This window comes from Sitodiplosis mosellana, unplaced genomic scaffold (assembly GCF_009176505.1).
Source record: "Sitodiplosis mosellana isolate CC-2019 unplaced genomic scaffold, AAFC_SMos_1.0 Smas_scaffold_6167, whole genome shotgun sequence".
Classification (NCBI taxonomy): domain Eukaryota; kingdom Metazoa; phylum Arthropoda; class Insecta; order Diptera; family Cecidomyiidae; genus Sitodiplosis; species Sitodiplosis mosellana.
The window spans coordinates 2458976-2476118 of NW_022601408.1; the positions used below are offsets into that span (position 1 = coordinate 2458976).

At 34.8% G+C, this 17143-nt stretch overlaps 3 protein-coding genes and 1 long non-coding RNA gene across 5 annotated transcripts; 3 read left to right on the plus strand and 1 right to left on the minus strand.

Moving 5' to 3' along the window:
* The first annotated feature begins 426 nt into the window (after positions 1-426).
* LOC129575404 (pyridoxal phosphate homeostasis protein) lies at positions 427-3258 on the plus strand. Its single transcript, XM_055458995.1, has 5 exons — positions 427-646; positions 743-955; positions 1079-1220; positions 1320-1561; positions 2963-3258. The coding sequence occupies exons 1-5, from the start codon at positions 554-556 to the stop codon at positions 3044-3046; spliced, it is 774 nt and encodes a 257-aa protein (XP_055314970.1). The 5' UTR covers positions 427-553; the 3' UTR covers positions 3047-3258.
* Positions 3259-8268: 5010 nt separating this feature from the next.
* LOC129575442 (myosin regulatory light chain 2) lies at positions 8269-10354 on the plus strand. Its single transcript, XM_055459089.1, has 3 exons — positions 8269-8427; positions 9508-9747; positions 9887-10354. Exons 1-3 carry the CDS (start codon positions 8425-8427, stop codon positions 10307-10309), a joined length of 666 nt encoding a protein of 221 aa, XP_055315064.1. The 5' UTR covers positions 8269-8424; the 3' UTR covers positions 10310-10354.
* LOC129575444 (uncharacterized) lies at positions 10081-13017 on the minus strand. Its single transcript, XR_008688802.1, has 2 exons — positions 12890-13017; positions 10081-12691 (listed from the first exon to the last, which is right to left on the minus strand). It is a non-coding gene; the product is annotated as an uncharacterized LOC129575444 (long non-coding RNA).
* LOC129575438 (probable E3 ubiquitin-protein ligase HERC4) lies at positions 10590-17120 on the plus strand. Of its 2 annotated transcripts, none has more exons than XM_055459072.1 (15): positions 10590-11684; positions 11773-11982; positions 12058-12235; positions 12924-13005; positions 13071-13225; positions 13348-13683; positions 13794-13976; positions 14035-14087; positions 14171-14292; positions 14362-14623; positions 14758-15261; positions 15345-16069; positions 16150-16375; positions 16495-16605; positions 16690-17120. In XM_055459072.1, the coding sequence occupies exons 2-15, from the start codon at positions 11914-11916 to the stop codon at positions 16840-16842; spliced, it is 3159 nt and encodes a 1052-aa protein (XP_055315047.1). In that variant the 5' UTR covers positions 10590-11684; positions 11773-11913; the 3' UTR covers positions 16843-17120. The 2 variants fall into 2 exon arrangements, with proteins under 2 accessions (XP_055315047.1, XP_055315048.1); XM_055459073.1 differs by having other exon boundaries at positions 12058-12217.
* Positions 17121-17143: the final 23 nt, after the last annotated feature.

Here is a 17143-nt window from a genome sequence, read left to right on the forward strand (position 1 = left end):
AAGCAGAAGTGTGAAGAATCAAAATGAGATGATTTATCCTCAGTTGCGAACGAGAAGCCATCTGATTATTCTGGTAGAGACGAAAGTAGTCCTTGCTGTAAGCGGCTTCATGTTCATAACCACCGCTGACAACGATCAATCGCATGCTCGCTAGCTACCGAAATTTGGGACACAGTAAAAAAAATGGGAGGAAAATCTCGTGCTGTACTATTTAACCAACTATTTAGTCTAATATCAACCAATTGATGCAGCTCCATTGAAACATTTTCCTCGTGTATGAAACGAGGAAAATCTCGAAATTAATTCGAATATTCGTACGCCATCTATGTGTTCAACCTTAAATCATGCAAAAGCTTATTGCTAAGTCAATTCTTTTCCTATACTTACGCTATAAGTATGCAGCACAATATCAATTTTTGATTTGAGTAAATGTGACACTCGCGCACATAAAATCAATTAAAATCAGTTTTTGATAACAATATCAACACAAATCCTAAAAGAAAAAGTCTTTGGGCACAAAATTGGAGTAGATTTTTGGTTTTGCAATCATCAAATGATAAATCGCATCATGGCAAACGTTGACGTTAAATTGGGTATTAAGCACATTCTGGAACGAGTCGAACAGGCATATTCGAAGAGAAGCCCGGTAAGAGAGTGACACAGTGCATTTGATTTGCTTTTGATAAGATAACTTTAGCTTACCTACTGCTGTTCATACCCTTTTCCAACTAACTCACAACAGGATATTCGAAATGCAAAACCATCATTGGTGGCTGTCAGTAAAACCAAGCCGATTGAAATGATTGTCGATGCATATTCAGCTGGACAACGACATTTTGGAGAAAACTATGTGAAAGAACTGTGGGAGAAGAGCACAAGTGAATTGATCAACGCACAGTGTCCGGATATTTGCTGGCATTTCATCGGTCATTTACAATCGAGTTCAGTTAATAAGGTAAACATCACATTGGGTTGATTCGCTAAAGGTCTACTTTGCGCTTATGCTTTTTCTCCTTTTCACATTTCGATGAGCATAAATTTTACTTTGTCTTCAAATTTTCATATTGATGTTTTTCAGCTGTTAAAAGTACCACGATTGGACATGGTAGAAACCCTCGACAGCATCAAATTAGCCAATGAATTAAATAAGAAATGGGGAAACGTTTCGCCAAATAAACCACTCAAAGTCTTGGTACAAGTGAATACTAGTCAAGAAGAAGGTTAATATTCAAATTATCCGATTTTAATCCGAAACTGAAATGCCAATTGTCTTTTTGTTCTATTTCGAACATTTCTAACTGGATATCTTTTGATTTCAGCAAAAAGCGGTATTGAACCAAGCGCTGTGACTGACTTATATCGGCATATCACTGAAAATTGCAAGCATTTGTTGCCGAAAGGAGTAATGACAATTGGAAAATTTGGATACGACTATTCTCTTGGTCCAAATCCAGATTTCGTATGCCTCTTAGATTGCCACAAAAATGTTTGCGATACGTTCAACTTATCACCGGAAGACGTACACATTTCGATGGGCATGTCAGACGACTTTGAACAAGCGGTGAGTTAAACTTAGAGTAGCTTACGACCAACTGTGCGGATTTATATAGAATAAATCTGTTGGAAATGTCAGAATCAACAATTATTTAATTAATCGATGAATTTGTGGGTAATATGCAAAATAAATCCTATTTACGATTAGAAATCAAGCGATTTTACTATGTTAGCTATAGTGTCGTTGCCAGATAAGATATAGCTGATGAAAAACCATGTTTTTATAATAAAATTTATATAATTTATCAGCTTGTTTATTCCGGTCAACGTATAAAGCGCTGACGAAACACATCAATCAAATCTAAACGGATTTAAATAACGAGTTAATTTTTTTTTCTTATTTCATAAAATTACCGCCGAATAATATCACCTTCACTGCTGGATCAATTTTTTCCTTGATATAAATTAAATAGATTGATGTATTTTACAACAATCCATTCTCTGTTGTGAAAAATATCTGATGAATTTGGCTGTCCGATGGTTTGAAAATATCTAAAAATTCGTTTATTTCCCGGACTTTTCGTTAAAACGTACGAAATTGTTTCGGTTGCGTTGTGTGTTTACACAAGGATGTTAAAAATACCGAAAAACCAATATCAACACAGACGTATTCTTTTTTAGCGTTTCATTCATTGGAAAGTGTAATGTGAAAACAGCTATAAGAATACATCACATCACATAAATGTAAGAAAAAACAAATTCCTCAATCAGAACAAGAATGCGAGGAAAATCAGTACTGCCGAATGAAAAATTCAAAAAAGTTTAACTCAAAAGTGAATAGGTTTTGTTTTTTTTTTTTCCTACGTCCATCCCTCTGTGTAACATCTAATCTTGCCGAAAGCTGACCTTTTTCTACTTTCATTTGAAATGATTTTCGCAAGGCTAGCTCTCTCAAAAAAACCATTATCTTCCATTTGGCAGTCAAATATGTTCTCGTTCGTCTAGGTGTCAGTCGTACAATTACGAAATAAATGAAGAGAAACCAACTATTTTTTTTTTTTTTTTTGGTCCGATACATTTTTAATGGCACTGTCTCACTCAATTATCATGATTAAATGATGAAATCGGTCGTCTCTATGAGCATTTCAAATGCCTTTCAATATGCAATTTTATGCATGCTACATAGAAGACACCACTAAAAATGTGAGTGTGCGTGATTTATAAAAACCACTATGTAAAAATAGAAATACAAATCAGCTGACGTAACATATTAAATAAAGTATTTCGGTATTCAAAGTTTTTGGTTATTCTATTTTCGTCATTTTACCTAGATTTCAAACCAAAAAACATAAACTGCTTTATTTGTTTCTTTCCTTCTTCTTTTGAATTTCCAAGTTTTCCAAGTTTTTTTTTTTCGCCCGAACTTACACAATACTTACAACTCCTTTTTACGGAATATTTTATTTAGATTGAAATGGGCAGCACAATTGTTCGAGTTGGTTCGTCTATTTTTGGATATAGACCAAAGAAAATTGATGGAGCTGATGCGTAAACGTTATGACAGAAAATGCTTTGCAATTATTTACAACATACCGATTGGAATATGATTCACTAACACCCAACACAAACTCTTCCTTGTACATACATATGAATTACCTTTTGAATGGTTAAATTTTGCTCTGATGTAATGTAAATGTTATTCAATAGAGAAAATAGCAAATGGCGCTAATTATTATGAATAAACTTCTGGCTACAGCAAACATATTTTACTGTTCTTTTATTTACTAGCAATTTGAAATTTAAGTGCCATACGGCACACCGTTTATTGTTATTACCAGGGTACACATGGAAAACTGCACACACATTTGCAAAACTTGTAATCGATTTCGTATGTGAAAATGGTAAGTAAAAATGATGTCAGATTTTTACACAGCTTCTTCCTCGCCTTTGGATTACTTCTATTTTCCTCAAATCGCACTGAACACGACCGCTTTTTTTTCTCAAATTGAACTGCATTTTTTTTTAGCATTTTCTCTCTATTTCAGTACTTATCCCGACGAATTGAGGTCTTGAAGCTGAAAATTTTCCAATAATTGCGATTTGAAAGAGAGAGAGAGAGAGAGAGAGAGAGAGAGAGAGAGAGAGAGAGAGACTTGAAAAACAAAGCGTAAATTTAGAGCGAATCATAGAGAGTCGAGGTCAGCAGACACTAAGCCAATTTTAATCTAAAGAGTTCCGAATGCCATGTTTTTTTTCTAGTTTTCATTCATTCGAAGTCATTTTTCACTGAATATTAAGCGCTTGGTATTAAATTCAGCAATCTGAATACATAGAGGAGATTACAAGAATATACATCTTTGCAGCCGCATAAAGCAGTGAGGAAATGGTTCAAGTGCCCTTGCGACTGCACAGAATATATGATGATTGAAAGAAAAAACGAAATGACAATCATTTGTTGGGTGGTGTCAATCTTACTTTTTAAAACTTTTTTGATTTTTGAATAAATTTCTTTTTGCTGCAAAATTTTCGTAAAAATGTTTCATTCGGAATTTTACATAAGTTTCATTTCTGCTACAATTTAAGAAAAAGTCTTGTTTTTCGTTGATGAATGGAATGCCTGTAGTTTCACGCGAATACAAATGACACCCACAGATTCATACCTAGTAGCAAGTGGAAAAATTTGCACAACAAACAAGTTGTTTTTCTGACATTTGATGCAGTGTACAGCTCTTCAAAGAATACCGAAAGTCGCTAATGAAGGAATTGATTTACGCATTTATATTGTAAGGGAGAATTCACTCATTTGCGTCCTTCTTTGTCTTGATATTATGAAATTGGTTCAATTCAAATTTTCTAGAATGAATAAAAAAATATCGTTCTTTAGCAGTTGTAGTTCTTATTGTTAGTTTTAGCACTACACCAACTGATTACATTTCTATAAAAAAAAAATATTTACTATGATAAAATACTATGCAGCCATGAACTATGAGAGACAATGAAATTTTAGTTTTTATCATTTTGCAAATAAATATTCTAAATACAATGTTTGGGTGAATTTTATATTTGTATCTTTTTTTTAACATTCTCATTCGATGAATATCAAACAACATTCAATTTATAGATCTTTTTGTTTGAAGAATCGTAAAAGAAAAGTGGATATCCTCCAATTGAGAGTATTTTTAATTTATTCTTATGTCGATTCCAAAAACGAAAAAAATAATTAAATTTATTCCAATGAGAATATTGAAAAAAGAGATATAAATACTCAATCTGCAAATAAGATTGAATTTTGGCGAAAAATTCATTTAGAGACCTTTCCTTTAGTTATTTTTTTCTGGAATTTTAGGCAATTTATATCGATTGATTAACCAAACTATCATGATTCATTTATACAAAACTTCAAATATTTATTTGCAACTAGCTTCCTCGCCTCGCTTCGCTCGGCTTGGGCGCTAGTTCGGGTTCTCTTCCGTTCAGTTAGTTTTTTTTTTCAATCAAGAAAGATGAATAAGAAAACTAAGCATTTCAGTGAGATGACGATACAATTTGACGTAAAAAGCAAAATTCAGTTATGAATGTTAGTCTGTATCATTTCGTATGTTCCATACTTGTTTTTTCAAAGCAAAGACGATTTTCTGGGAAAGTTGCTCCTTTTTCTGGTGTTGATTTTACACGCATTTTTTTCATATGTGAATTGTTGTTAAGTCGTGTTAAGATGACCATGATGGACCGAGATGGTGTCCATGTTCAACTCTGTTCCAAAACCAATATTTCATTGCCATCAATCCACATTAATGTACGTTGTATCGAAAAACAATTAAAAAAATTGTTTCTTCAAACTTTTGAAAATTTAATTCGAAAATCAAAACTGATATGTGAATCTGCTATTTAAGCCGCGAGAATTCTAACGACATATTCACCATAAAAACCAAGAATTAAAAAATCATGAAAATAAAAAAAAATAGGACAAACGCACACACGCATACACACACAATGAGTTTTATATATAAAGAAGTAAAAAACGTTAAGATTTGGCTGCCACTTTTAATTTGATTGCCGTGACTGTAAGTATTGGTCTAGGGGAATATCACGCAAAAAATTCTATTGAATTTCTATTGATTTTTGCATTTTCTAAAAATTAATTTCAATTATATTACATTATGCGAGATATCTAAGATTTTTTTCATTTTGGTCGATTTTCGCAGATATTTTAATGCTGGTTTTTGGCGGATCCTCAGGATCGTTCAGAACTGCTCCCGATTCTGGAAGTGAGTTTTGGTGGATCTTCAGGATGGACCAGACTGGGTTTGAAAATGCCCTGGCCCATCCTGACGATCCACTTCCAGAACCGGGAGCAGTACTAAACGATCCTGAGGATCCACCAAAACCCACTTTTATTTTTAACCCACCAAAGTTTATTTTAAAAGAACGAATAAACTAGAAATGACAGACTTAAAACTATTATATATTCGAAAATGATTTCATATTCACTTTGATTTGGAATGAATTTCATTTTGTCTGTATATTATAGGAGTTGCCTTCTTAGGCGTTGTTTTGGTTTTGATCCTTTTCTATTCTTTTGTTCTGTTTTCTTTTACAGTTCAATTTCTGTCTGAAGATCAGGTTCTTCATAAATGCTATTGTTTTCATTTTTCCTTCAGAACTAAAATATCCAGCCAGTACTTGGCGGTCTCAAAAAAGTTCACAAAATTATCTTTATTGATACAAATTTGTTTAGAAAAACATGAATCGATGCAGTATTGTTCAAAGTAGATGTTCTTATTAAAAAAATCTTCCAATAAGTGTGGTTCAAGTGGTTTTTTGTGGGTCATGTGATATTCAGAAAATTTTTGAATCCAGACAACAGTACACATTACAATTTTGGATTGATGTAATCATAAACACGATAGGAAAAATAGTTTAGTTCTAACAAAAGTTACACCGTTTTTCAGCATATTTACACGGTTTATGTAATAAATCCAGAATTACTATGTACATCGTGTAGAAAAACCTGGAAGCAAAATACATTTTTTTTGGGATGTTCCACGAAAATTGATTGATCAATGCAACTTCGGTGTGATCATATCAAAGCATAGTTAAAATGGATCTACTTGTTTCTCATCAAACTTAACATTCATTTCAATCGTCTATGACATGGCCGTGCAATGCACCAAGGGTAAAGTGGTTGATGTTTCTGTTAACAGTAAACCAAAAACCTTGTAAATCTATCAATTGTTTACTTAATCGAATGTGTGAAATGTCTGCGAAATAACTGGGCTTAGGAATCGTGTTTAGAAGTCACACAGTAATTAGATTTTAATTTCTCGCAGCAAAAAATTCGATTAGTTTAGCTTAAAATATTTTGTTTGCGCATAAATTCCTTCAGTTGACCGTATCTTCACTTTAAAATCGTTTAAATTCTATGTTTGTTCGTAACTAGACTTCAAAAACACACGACCGTAAAAAATGTATGCCAAACATGAATAATATCGTAATGCGGTAAAATATGTTTTTCTCGCGCATATTTTGGTTGAGAGTGTAGCAAATAAAAAAAAAACGGTCGAAAGCAGAAGCGAAGCAAAGCAAAGCAAAGCCATTCCCACACAGCACACATAGATGTGGGTGTTCTTTTGCCCAATTTTCGCGCATTGGAACTGAAAATCGAAAATAAACTCGAGCGCTTCTCTGTGTTATGCTTTCATTCGCTTGATCAATTCACGCAAAGATGCTTACAAACACTGTCAAAGCGAAGACGAGATGAAATGTAATGTATGCTTCGGTTTTCATCAACGAAGTAAAAGAAAAACGAGAAAGCGAAACAATTGGCACGCGGCCAACAACATGAAAACCGAAAATACAATATACTCATCACTGAACACATTTTTCGGCGATTTCAATATTGTTTCCCATACATAATTTTTTTGTTCTTTTTCGTTCGCAACGAATATTCTTTGAGTAAGTTTAAAAATGTGAAGGTATCACAAATCAAGTGCGAATTCAAAAACAAATACGAATACGAATCCGAAACCGAATGTGAATTGAAAGCTGAGCTCGATCGATTCCGATGTTTTTATAATTTGCTACTTTTTTCAGCATTTGATTCGAGCCTTTTTGATCGGAATGGCCTAATGAAAAGGTTTGATAGTTAAATTTCGCGAAGACGCCCATTGAAAATGCGATGAAGACTTTGCAAGAATTGAATAAGAAATCGTTTGATCATTGCTACGTATTTGGATTTCAAGCCAAATGAAGCTTGTTTAACGCCATTTAAATTGATTTGAATGTTTCACTTGGGAAATATGTGAAAAGGTTAGAAGTAAATTCTGCCATTCTTGCCGTACGTCGTTGCTTCATTTTATTTTTTGTTTGTATTTTTTTGACTGGCCAAATATTTTCTCCCCACCCGCGACATTTCGTCGTCTAGAGTTTGTTGAATGCGATGATTATAATATGTTTTATAATAGTAGGGCATTGAATGTGAGATTGCTTTGTTTTTTTTTCTCTTCTCTCTTTCACAAAATGTTACTAATGCTAGTGCCTGTGGCCTGTGTGCGCGGCTGAATCATTCACGCATGTGCAGTACATAAAAAAAGTTATTCGACCATTTTGTTGCAAATCTCTTCGATGCCTATGAATTTTCTATTGCTTCTTCGGTAATAGGATCATCGTTGGTACGGTGTTTGCGTGCGCGCACACACCAACACACAATTTCGGGCCGATCTCTTTTAAAAAAGTTAATTTTAGATATATGGGCAATCGTATTGAAATACACATTGGCTACTAAAAAAGGAGCTATTTTGTTTGAGTATGTGTGAAGGCTGCGCGGCGAGCGACGATTTTGCAAACCGATCTGAGACGGCCGAGCGGAATTAAATATCAGTTGCTGCTGGCGTTTTGTGAATAGTAGTCGATAACAATCCAACAATCAACATGGTAAGTTGGTCAAGCTCCTGAACTAAGGAAAAAATTTACTAAACACACATCCAGTGTTGAATAGTGGAAAAAATCGTGAAACATATTTTTTTTTTTTTTGTCGAAAAGAGAATTTGAAGGAATGTTTTTTTCGGGCCAGCACCATATAATCAACACCGGCGATGGGATATTGGATTTTTTTTTTTTGAAGTGAAAAGAAAAATACGATTTAGTGCACAAAACTAAAAGTGATTTTTTAAAGAAAAATTATCAGAACCTAGATCAGAACTTTGTGCATAAATCTCACTGTGCCAACGAGATAAAAACGAGCTAACATTTTAATAGTTTTCTCTTCTTCAAACTCCGGCAGAAGGGAGTTTTAGAAGAATTGTGTGCAATGGTGAACAATAAATGGCCAAAGTTTTTGAAATTTTACTGAGAATTGGTTCTTCGAACAAGAATGAGAGAAACGAGAAAAAAAAGGAGAAGGAATTGTAGCAAACCAAATGAAAATATCATTTCATGAATTCGTAAATTAATTTGTACTGAGCATTTGAATCCATGCATGAAATCAATGTGTTATGCAATAACAGACGACTCGATTTTCGACGTGAAGAGAGAGAGAGAGAGAGAGAGAGAGAGATTAAAAAGAAACATGTTCGATTGAAGCCGCGAAATATAAAGTAACAGAGATATCCAACACCCAATTCCAATGGTGCGCGATGCTATTTTTAGCCACTAGCAAAAGTTCTCAACGCACGATCCAAAGCGCGGTGCAAATGGATCCATTCGCAAAGAGACGGCGAGAGTTCTATTTTTAACTGGCCACTTCTGAAAGCATTCAATTCTTCGACATTCCTTCGCACACATTTCTCAATATATTTTTTTTTGTCGGTGAAATCATAAATGTTACGCGATATGAATCGTTTGTGGGCAGATTACGAAATGATAATGTAAACCAATTTGATAGTAAATGAAATAGATCAATTTCACGATTTTTCCCAGCGACTTTGCAATTGAAACGAAAGAAACAAATGTTATGATTGTGTAGAGCAAAGCAAGCTATAACCATACTCTTCGTTTCCGCTTTTTTTTTTTCAGTCTGAGAAAGAGAAGAAGGTAAAGAAGAAGAAGACCAAGGAGGGAGATTCCACCACTGAGGCTACTCCAGAGGAAACTCCAGCTGCCACCCCAGCTTCGACTGCCGCTACACCAAAATCTCCATCAGGCTCAACCCGCCAATCATCCAAATCAGGTGGATCATCATCAAGACGCGCAAAGCGTGCCGGTTCAAATGTGTTCTCTATGTTCTCGCAGAAACAAGTTGCCGAATTCAAAGAGGTGAGCACTTTACTTTTTCAACACATTTTGTTATGTGAAATGGTCAATCGACAGAAAATAGGAAGAAACACAAAGAAAGTAAAACAAAATGCAAATAGTAACTAATTTCATTGTTTGTTTTTCCTATGCAATCTAACAGGCCTTCCAACTGATGGACCAAGACAAAGACGGTATTATTGGCAAAAATGATCTTCGTACCACCTTCGATGCCGTTGGCCGTTTGACAAACGACAAAGAATTGGAAGAAATGTTGGGCGAAGCATCAGGACCAATCAATTTCACACAATTGTTGACCCTTTTCGCAAAACGTATGGCGGGCTCTGGAGCAACAGACGACGATGATGTTGTTATCGACGCATTCAAAAAGTTCGATGAAAATGGTGTGATCGACGGTGATAAATTGCGTCACTTGTTGACTTCATTCGGTGAGAGGTTCTCACAAACCGAAGTTGATGATGCCTACGATCAAATGATCATCGACGACAAAAACATGATTGATACCGCCGCCCTTATCGAAATGTTGACCGGCAAAGAAGAAGGAGAAGAAGAAGAAGCCGCTTAAAAATCTTTTTTTATTTTTTTTTTCAATAAAGAAAAGAGAAACAAAGCCGCCTATAATTTTCTTTAAAACAAAACAAAAATAATAACAACATCGAATTATGTGGTATTTTATAGGACTACGAACTTACGGCAGACAATAGAAATTAATAAAACACAAAACAAACCAAAAAAAAAAAAAAAAACAAACAAATAAAAAAGATGCAACCACTAAATTTTCAATCTTGAACTTGGTATACAGAGAAAGAAGAGAGAGAGAGAGAGAAAGAGAGATAGACATAGTGGGCACTCAACTCACAATGGTCATTGCACAATCACAACACTTATTTACTTTCTATAACTAATTGTTAAGGAATACATTTTTAATACAGTAGATTTTTTTTTTTCATCGAACTTATTCAACAGAAACAAACAAATTGTCTGCCACAAATTTGCCTCAATATTTTCCATTAAGAAAAACAATCATGTCATTCATTGTCGCAATTTATTCTAGTTTGTTATTGGCCCGTTATCGTATTTAATAAAAACGGTTGATGCTGACACGAAAACAAAATTGTGGGAAATTACCTTGAACAATGTGTTTTTAAATTGTAATCTTGCAAATTACAATTTATCATCATTTTGTATTTCAATCAATGAATAATAGCTACAGACTCATCTCTCGTTTCTCTGAATCGCATCTTTTGAATTTTGATACGAAAACAGCCACCGCAATCCGATGATTTTTCTCGAATTCAGATGTGATTTTTGTGTGTAGCACACGTTTGGCTACGCAAATTAGAAACCGAAAAAAAACGGGTAGGCCAAGGAAAACGCATTCTTATTAGTTCATGTGGATAAAGAATGTAAGGTAACGGAATTTTTTTGACTTTCGTTTCGGATTTAGCATCGAGGGAAATGTATGTCGCGGTGCGACATAAAAACAAAAATAGCCAATATGCTGCTATCGCTGTGTGATTTTGGGCTGCAAAGTTGAAAATAGCCACATCGTCGTGATGTGATTTGTATTTCCCGAGGAGCTTCTAGGTAATTTCGATTCTGATTGCCTATTTTGAAAATCTGGCGGTTAAGGACGCCAACATTGTAAACGATGCCCAATAGATGGCGCACACGAATGTGGAATGTCAATTGTGTATGACATTTGGAAAGCGCTAGAATAAACTGACAAATAGTTTGTGCGGAAAAGAGTTGTTGAAATTGCATTATTGTTTTATTTTTCATTTCGTTTTTTCTTTTGTTTTTCTTTACTGGTTCTGGCGTTGTGTGCTCCAACCGACGGAAATCTCAAATGTTTTTATTATTCATTTCGAAAAGCATCCGACAAATTACTACGGAACATTACATTTTCGTTGACCATACGCAGCTCGATTGAATTTAATGTAAAAGAATTGTTTATAAATTTTGTATATTTGTTATCTATTCAAAACGAATGCCTATCTGATGATTTCCAATTTGTTTTGCATTCAGGCTGATCCACTGGCAACAAAGTAAAACTAAACCGAACGGATTCAATCACAATTTTAAATTACGGCATATGCACATTGCTTTTGTTGTCGCAAAATCTCGAACATTCCTTGAAAATCACGTCCAGACGACGTAATCGATACAATGACATTGTATTGTTGGGGTAGCACGAGTCATGGTGAACTTGCCCTCGGTGGTATTGAAGAAGAGCATGTAATTAAACAAATACATACTTGCACTTGGATTATGGTATTCTTTATTCAATGAAATTTCACTTTTTTGTTGCAGGTTCTAACACCACGACAGCTTGACTGGTCACTTGCATGCGATATTGAGCATGTGTCTTGTGGACCAGTTCATACGCTGTTTTTAGTAAATGGCAAAGTATATTCGAGTGGCAACAATGATTTTGGACAGTTAGGTCATGAGCAAACGAGAAAACGTCCACGTATGTCAACATTTTTTTGTATGTAAACACCGTATCATTTATTTTCAACATTTCATCAATCCTCGATCTTTATCCAGATTCATCAGTCTCTCAGTCAATCAGTTTCATTCTTTTTTATTTCTTTTTCTCTCATATATATCAATCACATTTTCTGACACACAAAAAAAAATACAGGCAAATTTTTTGTTGACACAGACAAGGTGAAAGCTGCAAATTTAGACATTTAGGTCATTTATTCGATTTGCTTTCAGTTTTATTTTTTTCATTTACTTCACTTCGTTTCATTCATATAACCATGCCACGAAATTCATTTAATCCGATTCATATTGGTATTGACCGTGTCATTGAAGAATTAGAAATGTAGTAGATGCCAAGCAATCTTCAGCAATGTTGTGAAATATTGAAGAGTTCAACCATATGACGTGTGTTGTATTGTATTGTGTATCTCGTTGCAACTACATCTGTTTTTAACCTCTGAAAAAAAAAAAAATGCGAGATGACAATAGAAATGCCATCATTTTTTCGTATGGCAATGCTCTTAAGCGATACCAACATTGCGGAAGACCACACAATGAGATAGCGTTAGATAAGAAGAAATAAACACCACAAAAAACTGGTTTCTGAATAAGATCGACACAATCCAAAACCATCTCAACCATTTTACTCACTAACCTCAAATTGCGACCGCCAATATCACATTTTGCAGATTTGGTTGAAAATCTCGAAAGTCATGTTATCAAAAATGTCTGTTGTGGATCATCACACTCATGTGCTATCAACGAATGGGGGTAAGTTGTGCATTTTATCTGTTGCTATGTGTATTGAATAATAATTTTGTGCACTTCTTCTTCAGTTTATTATTCACATGGGGATCAAATAGCTTCGGACAGTTAGGCTATGGCGAATTTGACACAAATGAACCACTGCCAAAACTAGCTAAAAAATTAGCCACAAAAAATATTGTACAAATTGCATGCGGTGATCACCATAACCTTGCGCTCACAAATGGTATGCAAAACTATCCCATTTCAATTCCTATCGAATAGAATTAAATTGAATTTATTAATTTTAACGAAATTATTTTCAAGTCATTGAATTTAATATATATGCTAATGGTTCTTCTGATACAGAGGGTGAATTATGGTCTTGGGGTTTGAACAATTATGGACAATTGGGTATTGGAAATGCAATGAAAAAAGTTACGAATCCAATGAAAATCACATCTTTAGATGGAATTCCAATTGCCTTTATTGCATGCGGCGGTTATCATAGCTTTGCAATTTCGAAGAGTGGGGCCGTTTTCGGCTGGGGAAAAAATACTTTTGGCCAACTTGGTATTGGTGACGAAAATCCCAGATTCTATCCGACTCAACTCAAAACACTGCGATCAATTGGTGTTCGCAAGGTGTCGGCTGGCGAAGATTTTTCAGTGTTCCTTACGCTTGATGGTGGTGTATTTTCTTGTGGTGAGAACTATTCAAATGCAAATTCCAACTAATTTATAGCATTTTTTGCATCATTTTACCTAAAAAAAAAATTTACGAATTTTCATTAATACGTTATTCGTGATTCACAGGTGCAGGAAATTTCGGGCAGTTAGGTCATGGTAACAGGAATAATGTTAGCTTGCCGCGAATGGTAGTTGAAATGATGGGCACTCAAGTTACACAGGTTACATGTGGCAATAGGCACACATTAACATATGTGCCGTCAAGAGGACGCATCTATGGTTTTGGTTTGAACTCATGTGGCCAATTAGGTAGTGGTTTACCACTGATTTAGATAGAATATTTCTTACAACAGTTCGATTTTTCTAGGCAATAGGTCAACCAATAACTCAGCTGTTCCGATTGTTGTAATTGGACCATGGGTAGGTTGTAAACTGGGCAATTAAATTTTAAAAAAACGAAATGAAGACACTTTGTTCAATCATTTATAAAATTGTTTCTTCAGGCATTTGACGATAAGACTGAACGAGAAAGTTCCTTTGTGAAAAGAATATTTTCGGGCGGAGATAGATCGTTTGCATTCACATCATCTGATAACACAAATAGTTATGACTCTCGTATCCTTGAGTATGCATTTCATATTGTTTGAAATCGATTAAATGACAATAGACTTATTTATCAACTTTGCGATTTCAGGTCGAATACACAGATTGAAAGTTTGTCAATTAGTTTAGCCAAGCATTGTGCCAGTATTGGAAAAGATGAAACGGTTGATCTGCAGCTGATGTCATCCATTGAAACATTGTTCAGAAGTTTGGCCTGCATAAACGGCTCATTTTTGCAACCAAACGACGCTCACATGTGTTGCACTTCGAAAAATCATGGGGTCAACATTGCCGATGCGGAAATTGCCTTTGGGTACATTCGGAAGATGGAAAATTTAAACCTAAAAAATGTTGTAAGTACAATGAAATAAGTCTATAGTAAAGAACCATTCAATGTTGAAATTTATATTATTTTATGGCAATTTCCACATCAATTTCGCAATGAAAAAAATCGTCTGTTCACATTTACGTTATTCGTGTTTCACAGATTTGGGAAGGTATTACGACGACAATCATCAAAACGCTGTCATCATCGCCACCCGATGTCGAAGTTTTGAGATCGTATTTGCTTTTACCACTTTACCATGAATTCATTAACTCGAAAAACTACGAAACACTCCACACGCCATTCAGTCGGGCTGTTCTCAGCTTAGGCAAAATTCCATTGAATATTCTGACACAATGGTGGGCTGAACAATCCACCGATTACTTTGAACGATTAGTTGAAAACTATAAAAGTGTTGTCATGCACGTCTTGAGATTTAAATACAATAGCTCGAGTAGCAATATGGATACAGCCGAACCAGAATTGCCCATGGTTACATGGGAACCAAATTTAGATATGGCTCTGAAAATGCTCAAACTGCTATTTCAAATTAACAATAACCAACGAATGCAACGTCTGTCCTATGAGACATTCTACTTGCCTGAAATTACTGAAATGGTTGATCTACAAAAAGATTTCTATCGCTGGTCACAGAGCCAAGGCCACGTAAGTATTGCAAATGGTGGAAATTATTTTCATTTATATTATTCGAATCACTAAACTCGGTGCGTCCTCCTTTTTCCCAACAGTCCAACGAATTTTTCCTCTGTAATTTCCCATTTATATTTGACGCAAAATCGAAAACCCTTTTGCTGCAGACAGATCAAGCGATCCAAATGCATCGAGCCGTAATGCAAGCACAACAAAGTCTTCTGTTGGCCAACTTATTGGCACGCGAACCAACTGATGTAAATGAATTTGTTGTGTTCAATGTGACGCGAGAGAATATTGTCAATGATACAATTCGTGAAATTTGCATGTGCAATGTCAAAGATCTGAAAAAACCGTTAAAGGTGAAGTTTCTCGGTGAGGAGGGTGAGGATGCCGGTGGTGTGCGAAAGGAATTTTTCTTGTTGCTTATGAAAGAAATTCTTGATCAAAAGTACGGGATGTTTCAAGAGTACGAAGAATCGCGTCTGATTTGGTTCGCTTCAAACAGTTTTGAAGATCCAGAGATGTACAAATTAGTTGGTACCATTTGTGGCCTTGCTATTTACAACTTTATCATCATCAATTTGCCATTTCCATTGGCATTGTACAAGAAGCTGCTAAAAGAAAAAGTTGATTTGACCGATATGAAAGAGGTGTCACCAGTTTTGGGACGAACAATGCAAAATATTCTTAATTATGAAGGCAATGACATGGAAGATGTGTTTGATTTGACCTTCGAAATTAGCCGCGAAAACTACGGCCATCTTGAAACCGTACCACTCAAACCAAATGGCGATCAAATTCGAGTGAATCAGGAAAATAAGTATGGAACAACGCATGAGATCTATATCTATATGTATTGAATGATATTAACACAAGATTCATTATCTCTTCGTTCAACAGGAAAGAATTCGTTGAATTGTATATTGATTTTGTGCTGAACAAATCGGTCGAAACACAGTTTAATGCATTTTACGCTGGCTTCATGAAAGTTTGCGGCGGTCCAGTCATGGAACTGTTTCGATCGCATGAGCTCATGGGGCTCATTATTGGTAACGAACACTACGATTGGGATGCATTTGAACAATCGACAAAATACAAAGGCGGCTATTCATCTGGTGATCCAACGGTACGACCCAACTCATATGACTGTTTAGCTTAGTTTGATATTTGAATTCATGTGAAGAACTTTTTTTTTGCAATCACGAGTCACCTTTGAAATTGGATTAATTTTTTTTTTTTACACAGATTCGCCTATTTTGGGAAGTATTTCATGAACTGCCACTAGAAGACAAAAAAAAATTCTTGCTATTTTTAACGGGGAGCGATCGAATTGCGATCGGAACAAAAGCTCTACAAGTAAGTTAACTTTGATTAGTTCCTGAATTAATTTTTTTTTTCAACGTTATTTTTCACTCAATTTTTTTTTAATATCCAATTTAGATTATTATCCAACCGGTAACCGATGATAAATTTTTGCCTGTGGCTCACACTTGCTTTAATTTACTAGATCTTCCTCGTTATCAAACGAAAGAGAAATTAAAATACAAACTGATGCAAGCAATTCAGCAACATCAAGGGTTTAGCTTAGTTTGAAGACTTCATTTAAAAGCGCATTCACGCTTAATATTTTGTGATAATCAGAAATTGCTAGTTGTGTTTCTTTAACGAACCTTTTCATTTTCAATTATTCCAAAATTAAGACGAAAGAGAAAAAAAAAAAAACATAAAAAAACCGAAAAATAAACTTTCTGTTGGCTGAGATACTCAGGTTTTGCAATAATTCATTAAAACTGTTATTGTATTTATGTTTTTCTGATGAACAAAAAGAAAACGAGAAAATAAAATTTATTTTTGTATTAAACCTATGGAAATGAGTTGTTTGTTTATTAATGGA